Source organism: Carassius gibelio, chromosome A8 (genome assembly GCF_023724105.1).
Source record: "Carassius gibelio isolate Cgi1373 ecotype wild population from Czech Republic chromosome A8, carGib1.2-hapl.c, whole genome shotgun sequence".
Classification (NCBI taxonomy): domain Eukaryota; kingdom Metazoa; phylum Chordata; class Actinopteri; order Cypriniformes; family Cyprinidae; genus Carassius; species Carassius gibelio.
In genome coordinates, this window is record NC_068378.1 from 16,950,425 (window position 1) to 16,960,588 (window position 10,164).

A 10,164-nucleotide genomic window follows, 5' to 3' on the forward strand; every position below is an offset into this window, starting at 1 on the left:
ATTCCTGTGTATTCCTAGAATATTAATATAGGAATGTGGCGTCTCTTTGCTCAGAATCTGAAGGATAAATCTCATGTCGTAATTCTGTGTGAAGTGTGTGAATGAATTCACCGCCCTTGATGGATCGTGCAGAAATGTATTTTATGGAAATGAGGCAGGCACTGCGATGCAGCCCAGCTTTTTCATGGCATGAATTTCCCTATACTTGCTAAATCACCTGGATCTAGCATGGAGGAGTCTGTGCTTTGTCTCTGAGCTCACACTTAAATGCTGTAGAGACCATGACTGAAAGTACTGAGCGGGCTTTGACCTGGACATGTCAAAAGAAGGAAGATTTCATTATGATTCACCTCAAAAATACAGGATTTCTGTCAGCCAGCCAAAGGCTCAGTCACTGATCCACAATACAAGTAACGTGATTTCTAGAACTTGTCATTTTATATACAAAAAAATATATGAACAAATACTGTATTTTTAAATGTAAATATAATTTATGAATATAAATTTTATAATTCACACTGTGCTTGTCAAACAAATAAACACTATTTTTTTATTTGATTTTTTTTGCATGTTCACATTTTGCTAAAATCTATTTAATAGTTGCAGTTTCTACTATGACAATTTATACAAACAATTACTTTTTTAAAAATGAACCTAAACTGAAAAAATATTCAGTGGAGTAAAAACCGGGACAATATGGTCTTCTCCATTTAAAATCTAAACATCAAAAGGGCCTCGCAAAGTGTCCCATATATGCCTACATCATTTTGTTTTGCTACATTAGACTGGCTTCATTTGTGGAGATAACAGGAGCATACTTTGATTTTTTTCTTCTTTTTTTTTTATAATGTGCTCTCAGCTGGCACATTATGCTTATTGTAGATTATGAGACCTATCAGTTACGTTGAAATGCTGCAAATATATTTCTCATTAGGCCTACATTTGATATCTTTCATGGGGCGTCGTTTGAGAATTTAAATTAGTCACTGCTCATCAGCCACTGTCACCTCCTACTCCCCTCCACTCTCACGGGTGCAATGTTGTCTCATATCTATTAGAGCAGACTAATGTTACACTAAACACAGGGGCACGGTCAGCCTCTCGCTTTATCTCGAGCGACAAAGTTAAACTCTCACTTAAGACAAATAAAATGATGAGAAAAAGAGTTCGGGCTATCTACAAAAGAAAGTATCGAACGCAGGATGTCCCTTAGCCATTCTCAAGGAGGGAACCAAAATAGACGGCACGGTGTTTGGGATGGTCTTTTTTCTCATGTCAAAGGAAAACGGAACGACCTTCTGGTTTGACATTTTACCACGCGCGCACACACACCCGCACACATCTACACGGGTTAGTTGGACTTATTTAGCTACCCAAATTGTTTTAAATTGGTAACAGGGCAAGTATGGGTGAGACAAAGGGCTCTACCCATCAACGGCTATTCCGGAGCACCGCATAGCCCACGAAGAGTGTTGAGAACGACCCGCGCTCTGGACAAGATTTTGTTTCACATAACCAGGGAACAAATATGGTGCGTATTTAATTTATTTTCCGACTCTTTGGACATACAGAGAACTGCGTGACAGTTGCAGGTGACACGGATACATGTATTTAGATTTTGGGATGAATAAGTGGCGCGCGCATCTCTCGCACGAGCGCAGGTGGACCAAATGAAGAAGCGCTGTGGTAAACGAAAAGAGAACGCGCAAAACCCAGCGATATTTTCAGCAGGATTTATGTAAGCCACTTCTGTTGCTTTGTGGGGTTTCTTCTTCTCGCGTTTGTCCATTTCCAACTATAAATAGGCATGCCTGGAATACAGCTTCTGTTTTGAGGGTCAGTGCATTAATGGGAGGATTTTTCTCTGGACCACTACAGTTTACACATCACTTTCACTTGAAAAAGCATTGTCGCGTGGATATTCATCGTATTATCGATTCCCGTCGAGTGGAAGAATGCCCGAGGATTTCTTTGCTGCCAAAGCCCTTTACATGGGCATGGAGGTGGTGATAGCCGTGTCATCCGTGATAGGAAACGTGATGGTGGTTTGGGCGGTAAAAATTAATAGATCTCTGAGAGATACTACGTTTTGCTTCATTGTTTCTCTGGCGCTCGCGGACATTGCTGTAGGAGCGCTGGTCATACCACTGGCGATAACTATAAGTATCGGACTCCAGACTCACTTCTACAGCTGTCTGCTGGTGGCGTGCACGGTGCTGGTTCTGACCCAAAGTTCTATCCTCGCCTTGCTCGCTATAGCCATCGACCGATACCTGAGGGTCAAGATCCCAACCAGGTAAACATGTCATTAATTCCCTCTGGTGTTCCTGTGCTGTAAGAACAAGTAAATACACCTTTAGTTATATTGTATTGTGAATTATGATGTAATACAGTCTATGCTATTTATGTCACACACACACACACACACAAAAGGGTTTTCTATCATTTGAGGACGTTACATCTACTTTATATATTGTTTTTTATACTGAGCCTATGGTATTTTCTTTCCTCTAATCCAGAGGTGTCAAAATCAATTTCTGGTAATACTGTGCTCAGATTTTTGCATTTAATATTGTGATTTTGCTGGCATGATTAATTATCGGCCCCTTTCAACAATTTTTTAAGAGACTTGTGGGCGGACATATAGCTGCACAGGGAAGTGTCCACCTGATTTTGCCACATAGAAGTAAGCTATTTTCTTTGAATGTGCAAGACTTCTGAATTATTAGCCAATATAGGTAAATAATTAGAAGAATCAAAAAGTGTAGTAAACTGTAAAATTATCTGCAGTTCAAACTAGTATGTTCATAATTATGATAACAAATCTAAATAATATGGGAACAAATATTTTGCAATATGAAGCAGTAAACTGACAGTTTTTATAACTGGAGGTGACTGACACAGAAAGCCTTGCATATTTAAGCTACAAATGGCCGTAGTCACACTTATGTAAAAAATTGGGTGGATAGCACAATGTGCTGCAAGGAAAAAGTTCCACAATACCAACACATGTAACATGATTTCTAGAATTTTTGATTTTATATAATTTTTTTAATATAAAATAAATACTCTATTTTTAAATAAATGTAAATTTAATTTATAAATATACATTTTATTATTCAGTTTTTAAACAGGTAAAATAATTGGATGCGACTGACACAGAAAGCCTTGCAAATTTAAGCTACAAATGGCCGTAGTCACATTTATGTAAAAAATTAGGTGGATAGCACAAGGTGCTGCAAGAAAAAAGTTACCTCCTACAAAACCATTTATTTTGGAGAGCGAAAAAAATCCCATGAAACTGTCGTGAATGAGCTATAGAGAAGTGAAGGGTGTCTGAGAAGTGTATGGTTGCTGGCCTGAGTCACTGCCTGGCGGCTCTGCCAGGATCAACCACTGTGTGCACAATGAATAAAGATGCAAGAAACTGAACTGAAGGCTCATACAGTGGAGTCCAGAAGTCTGAGACCACTGCAGTTAGCAAAATATATAATCAGCATTATAATTTGAGTGAAAACTTGAATACAGTATTTCATCTTCTGAATAAATCATCTATCATCTATATCCTGAGTATTCATGACAGCAGTGCTGTATCTGTGTGATTTCCATCCATGTTATCCCAGCATGATCCCAGAATAATGCAAGCCTTAGCTAAGGTAAAACAGACTAAAGATCTGCGGTCTACTGCTTTTACTGATATAGAAAGTAACATTGCATAACATACTGGCAGAAGACAGGGACAAATGATTCAATTTGAACTCCATTATTATCTTATTTGTTCCACTCTTCAATAATGCATATTGATGTGTTGTAAAGCTTCACAGCTTTCCAAATACAACCATCTATTTTTGTACAATCTGAAAACTGTTAATTTAATCACAGGGTCATTCCGTGTCAACTTAACCTGATGTGCCGTCTCAAATTTTGCCTATATTTATTCTGAAGTAGGATAGTGATTAAAGCCAATATTAAATGTCATGGAAGTATATTTACTGAGTAATCCACTATTTTGTAGAGGGAGGTCAAGATGGAAATATTCACCTGAGATTAAGAGCCAATTACAGAGTGTTAAAAATGGCAGTATCATAATGTTACTTTTACACAGAGATCAATATGGGGAAAGGGCACTTTTCAAGTTTTTTTCTCCAAAGTTGACATGTTTCTTAAGAGGTATTAAAGATATCTTAATTCACTTTTACATATTGGGTCTTAACAAACTTTCCTTTTGGCATCTCCAAATCTCAGGTTGCCATTTTGACCCCGCCCCCCTACAAAATATTCATCCATGACATTTAATATTTTAGCTTTCATCGCTATGTTTATGTTTATCTTTCTTAAGAAAAAAAATATTTGCAAAAAAAGAGTGTATGCACGAGTGAAAGCAGAGTAATAGGCTGTGGTTCTGGGCTACACACAAATCATGCAAAAGAATATGAATATTGAGATCAAACTATTTATTATTTATTTAAGATATCAATTTTTACTTATTGTGGTTAATAAAAGCACATTCAGCAATGATTCTAGCAAAACACGTCCATTGTTTTTTTTTTTTAAAAATGGGGTCTATTGACCCAGAGTACCTTTATGTGGAGTCAAAAGAGCAGTCAGACAGCTCCAGAGACTTGAAAGTCTGCCATTAAATCACAGGTGCCTTTGTTCTGAAATCATTCACACAAAAGACAAAGAGTTTGGAGAATGACCTAGAACTCCAGATGAAAGAGAGCATCTCGAAGAAAAATGCATTTCTATTGAAGGATGAGACTGAATGTGACTGAAACAAGCTTTCTGGTGGTTGTACCTTTACCACAATTTAGCTCTTTATTTCAGTTAGACCACAGGTGAAAGCAGCTGGCCTTGGTCATCCAAAGACACCAAGAAGTGCTTTGCAAAGCACCCTTGATTATCTACTGGTAGCAATTATACAGAATTTAGCATTTTATTTGCTTGTAAAATGGATATTGTAAGAGATACGTGTTTTTTTTTTTTTATTATTTTTTAGTTATAATATTGCTGAAATTGCAGTAATAATAATGTTTATCACAAGAGACTGATACAATGAAAACTTGTTTCACTCTCGTTGTATTTTTGTGTTGCAGTTATAAGCGAGTGGTCACTCCCAAACGAGCTGGAGTTGCAGTATTCGTCTGTTGGACAGTGGCCTTCATAGTCGGCCTCACTCCCATGCTGGGCTGGAACAATTTACAAAACCTACAACGCAATAACAGCTCAATCGGCCCGGACCTCATCGTCACCTGCCAGTTTGAGAACGTCATCAGCATGGAGTACATGGTCTACTTCAACTTCTTTGGCTGGGTGCTTCCCCCTCTGCTTTTCATGCTCATCATCTACTCTGAAATCTTCTACATGATCCACAAGCAGCTGAATAAGAAGGTGTCCAGCCATTCTGAACCAAACAAGTATTACGACAAAGAGCTGAAGCTGGCGAAGTCTCTGGCGCTTGTCCTTTTCTTGTTCGCTGTTAGCTGGCTTCCTCTCCACATTATGAATTGCATCACACTCTTCTGTCCAAGGTATGAGAAGCCCATGTTCCTCATTTATATTGCCATCCTGCTCACGCATGGCAATTCTGCCGTCAACCCAATCGTTTATGCTTTCCGAATCAAGAAATTTCGTACTACATTCCAAAGGATCTGGAAGCAGTACTTCTGCTGCAAGGAGGCTCCTCCCCCTGAGAACCAGATGAGCGAGAGACTGGATAACAACCACTACATCGCTGCCGCAGCTGCAGTCGTAACCCCTCCTGAACCTGTTTTGGAACAAAACATCTGACTGACATCCTAGGATTCTCTAAGGAGGTCGAATGACTTCTGCTGGCTGGACATCTAAAGCTGTCATGTCTTGGTTTGTCTCTTTTGAATGTAAATCAGAGCTCACCACAGACTCTTCTGGCTGAATTATCCCTTTATTGGAATAATGAGACAGCATCGCTTTAAAAAGCACCAAGTGAATCAAATCATTTGGAAGAGGAAGGGGAACCACAGAAAATGTTGCTTTATGAAGCAGCATTGAATGATGATTTTAAAACAAACTAGTTTTGACAATGCATATAAATTATAGAAACATGAGTATTTGCTCAAATAATGAATCAAAAGAATTGCACACCATTTTCTTTTGCGCAGTTATATTATATATATTATTACTCGTTCGGTATGAATGTATGCAGAACAGATACCAGAGCACTGTACATGCTCAGCTTGTTGGATATTCTGCTTGTGTTCTGAACCTTTGTGCACAATGGCAGAAAGAGGATGTCAGAAACAGTGACAAGGAGGTGGACACAGGTTTTTCTTGCCCTATTGTGGAGTGTGTTCAGTGCAGGTCTTTTATTGTGAAGGACAAAAACATCTACTGCAGGCAGCTGACATTGGATTTTACTCACAGATGCAGTGAGGTTATCTTGCCTTTTAACAAAATTGTGTGTCTATGTATGTGTATGATTGAATGCATGTCATAACAAACATGGGATTGTTTGTGGATAAGAAGATACACTGAAGTCCTATTTGTCCACTGTTTGAACGTATTCAGGGTTAATGAATTATCAAAACCAATAGTGTATTACCTTTCAGTATTATAGCAGAATTTAGCTACACTTTTTCCAGAATCATAATTATCAGTTTTAAAAGAAATGTACGCTACACTACTGGGAAAACATACTAAACTAGCTTTTGACTTGTCTTAAAGGGATAGATCACCCAAAAACAAAAACTGTCATTATTTATGCACCCTCCTGTTGTTCCAAATCCATTTGCCCTTTTTTTTGGGGGGGGGGGTGAACTATCCCTTCAGAAGTGGAGTGTGTAATTTTTGGGATGATAAAATGCTTTCTCCAGTCCCAACTATAAGAAAAGCTTAACAGGCGCTATCAAAACATTGCTCTGTTTGTTTGAGCATCCTGACCAGCTTGACACCGACATCCTGACCGTGAGTTTGAGGGGGGGCAATTGCACCAGTGGCACATGAGGTTTGGGAATTATTTCTGTAATTCTGTTTGGTCACTCTAGAGGTGCACGGATTACACACTTCACTTGTCACACTAATGTGGGGGTTTTGATCTCACATGCAGATGAAATACCAGGTCTATACTGACATCAAAGTTGAACACGTCTCTAATCTGTACATTGTTATTCACTATGTCCAAGTCCATTATGTTCATAATTGTTAAAAAAGACGGTTGTGGAATTACAATCATTTGAACATTAAATATTTGAATAAATGGGAAAAATGAGCTTATTCATTTTGCCATCTAGTTTTTATTTCACTGTACCCTGTGACACTTATTTTAAATGAGTGGGGGCTTCCTGTCCCTGAACACCACACACTTCCACCACACCACACACTTCTCAGTGTGATCAAAAACAGGAAACATCACTTTACTATCAATAGAAATAATTCATCATCATTCATCTTTATTCATCATCTTTACTGTCAGCATATTTGCCTTTCTCTATCTGTTGGTATCAGCTTTTGTTTGACTCATAATAATGAAAGACAATAAAAAAAAAAAATCTAAATAAATTATTCTCTATTGTGTAAATATCTTAGTAGCCATTTATCTCCAAATAAGCCTCTATTTTGCCATTGTTCCTCTCGTGCATGAGTAGAAAGCAGCCAAGAAAGCAGTGAAGATTCTTGGTAGAAATAACACAGGTCCCAGGGGTCCACATGAGTGGGTAGTGGGTTGGTTGGCACAGTTTTTATTTTTTTATTAAATATCTCAAGTGGAAAAAACATTAACCCAATTATGTGCAAACAAAAGTTCTTAGGAAAAGACATATGCATTAAATGTCAAATAATATATTATAAATCTTGTTTATTCATGATGGAAATGGTTGGCACAGTGTTAAACAGCTATAGCTTTGAGATGGTAGCAACAACAATTTAAAAAAAACTAAAATATAAAACATGATTTATAGCATTAATTTACAGTATGAGTTTTTTTTTTTTTTTTTGCTTTCCTGATTGCATATTAAATTCTGTTCTATTATTAAATGTGTGTAGGTGTCTCTAAGTATGTAGAGGTAAATGATTATCCTGCTACGAATGATTCATTAAAAGGAAATAATTACACATGATAAATTATTTTAGCTATGCATTATGCAACATAAATAAATCATATCTCTATTAAATAACATTAATACTTTAAGATCCACCTTTAATTGCTGATTAATATATTTTGATATATTTTATCTGTAATGAATGAGAGAGTAACAAGAGGTCACATTTCAGATGCTAAATTAATGTGAGTGTTCAGTATTGATCCAGAAGTTAACTCTGTGCCAACTTATAGTTTTCCCAATTCTATAGTATCCTATAGCTTTATTGTGGGTCTCTGTTCCCAATATGCTAGTCACTGTATGCTGCTGAGATTCCCTGTTAAATTTCTATTTTAAGAATTCATCAAGCTTTAAAGTAATGTGCTAAAAAGGAATCGTTTGGCAGTGCGTCGTATCAGTGTTATATCGACCTCTAGTGGAGGTAATGGGTGCCGAATAAAACAAAGCATGCAGGAAATCAGGGATAAAGGGAAACTGGCGTTCCGCTGGATCATATTATACTCGGATTATAATTAAATAATAATAATTAAAAAAAAAATGGAAAGACCAGGAGAGTTCGCACGTTTCCAGCAGCTCCCCTTATTAATTGCAACGTAGTAGGATGCAATAGGATGCAAGGATGCACTTTTTTTTAAACCATGTTCAAGGGGATACCCATATATTTTACATAACTTGTAATTATATAGTTTAATATGAATCACCATTACACCACTGCTCACACAGACGCTAGAGATGCACTTGCCTCAAATTTGCCTCAAAAAGCCATTGAAAGTGAAAAAGTGAATGTTACGTGGCCAAGGATGCTGACCTGTCCCATACTCTGAATTAGTGCTCTGCACTTATCCCATCCAAAGTGCACACAAACACACTGTGAACACGCACCTGAAGCAGTGAAACCACTATTTTTGACGTTCCGAAAGCACTGGCAGTGATGCATTTGCATTTTCAGTAAGCCCGTCTGTTGTTTTTTATTCAGACCAGCAAGTTATTTAATTAATATAATTGATTGATAATAATATGAATTAATAAAATAATTAATATTTTTCACTTTCACTTTTTCTGTCCTCTTGTGTGGAGAATTTTATACAGGCCACTAATCAAAAATAGTACTTCTATACAAGTGTTTTTGTTGTAAATTTACAGACAACGCAATTTAGGTGTTTACATAATGCTTGTCGACTGATAACAAAGTTTCCCAATTAAATTGGCATAACTATACACATTTATATTTAATAAACTCTTTAAAAACAAATGTATAATTGTAAAATTATAATTAATTATAAAAAATAAATAAAAGGTGAGTGGATGTGTTAGTAATCTGGCCTCTTGGTATAAAGAAGAAAATGTGCTGGCCCTCGACACTATCAAAGTTGCCCATCCCTGCTGTAAATAAAAGATACATTTTGCCAGGCTAAAAAAAAACAAGCCTAAAATAAAACACTTGTTTTTGAGTGAAGGTAATGGCCAAAATCAAAATATGCAACAAAATCTCATATATATAGCTCAAATATAATTCATTAATTTGACTAAATGTAAAGCGAAAATAGTTAAGCTAACAGCACCCCCCAGTGGTCAGCTACAGAACTCAATTTCAAGAATTCATGCGTGTACTGTGTATTCTTGAAAATGAGATGAGGGACAAATCATGTCCTAAACCCTAAAGTGCTATTTAAGTAAAAAAAATTAAGGAATTCATAAAAATAAAATAAATATAAGTAGTCTCCTCACTTTGCTTAATACTTTTTCAGGATTGTTTTAGAATTCTGAATAAATCAGGCAATGTCAGCGGCAACTTTAACTCTGAGGAACCCTTTCCTTCCTACTCATTGTGAGAAAGAGCACCATAAACATAAATGAAACAAAATACTAAATGAGCTGAGACGGCATTTAAAAGCGCCTTATTTTAAGTTTGAATGACGCTTAATATCTTCCAATGTGATCATAAATCGAAGATAGATAGATAGATAGATAGATAGATAGATAGATAGATAGATAGATAGATAGATAGATAGATAGATAATGGAAGCAGTCGCTTCTATGGCTGAGCCCAGAAAATGACGTCACATGGGCTCGTGCAATACATGGAGGC

General features: G+C 36.8%; 1 protein-coding gene across 1 annotated transcript; it reads left to right on the forward strand.

The window, feature by feature from the left end:
- Positions 1–1,955: 1,955 nt before the first annotated feature.
- LOC128018664 (adenosine receptor A1) lies at positions 1,956–7,490 on the forward strand. Its single transcript, XM_052604327.1, has 2 exons — positions 1,956–2,296; positions 5,097–7,490. The coding sequence occupies exons 1-2, from the start codon at positions 1,956–1,958 to the stop codon at positions 5,788–5,790; spliced, it is 1,035 nt and encodes a 344-aa protein (XP_052460287.1). The 3' UTR covers positions 5,791–7,490.
- Positions 7,491–10,164: the final 2,674 nt, after the last annotated feature.

Excerpts from the sequence above, each read along its gene's own strand:
- LOC128018664 (XM_052604327.1), top strand. The coding sequence starts at position 1,956 with ATGCCCGAGGATTTCTTTGCTGCCAAAGCCCTTTACATGGGCATGGAG. Across the intron at positions 2,297-5,096 it reads AGGGTCAAGATCCCAACCAG|TTATAAGCGAGTGGTCACTC; the intron begins GTAAACATGTCA and ends TTTGTGTTGCAG.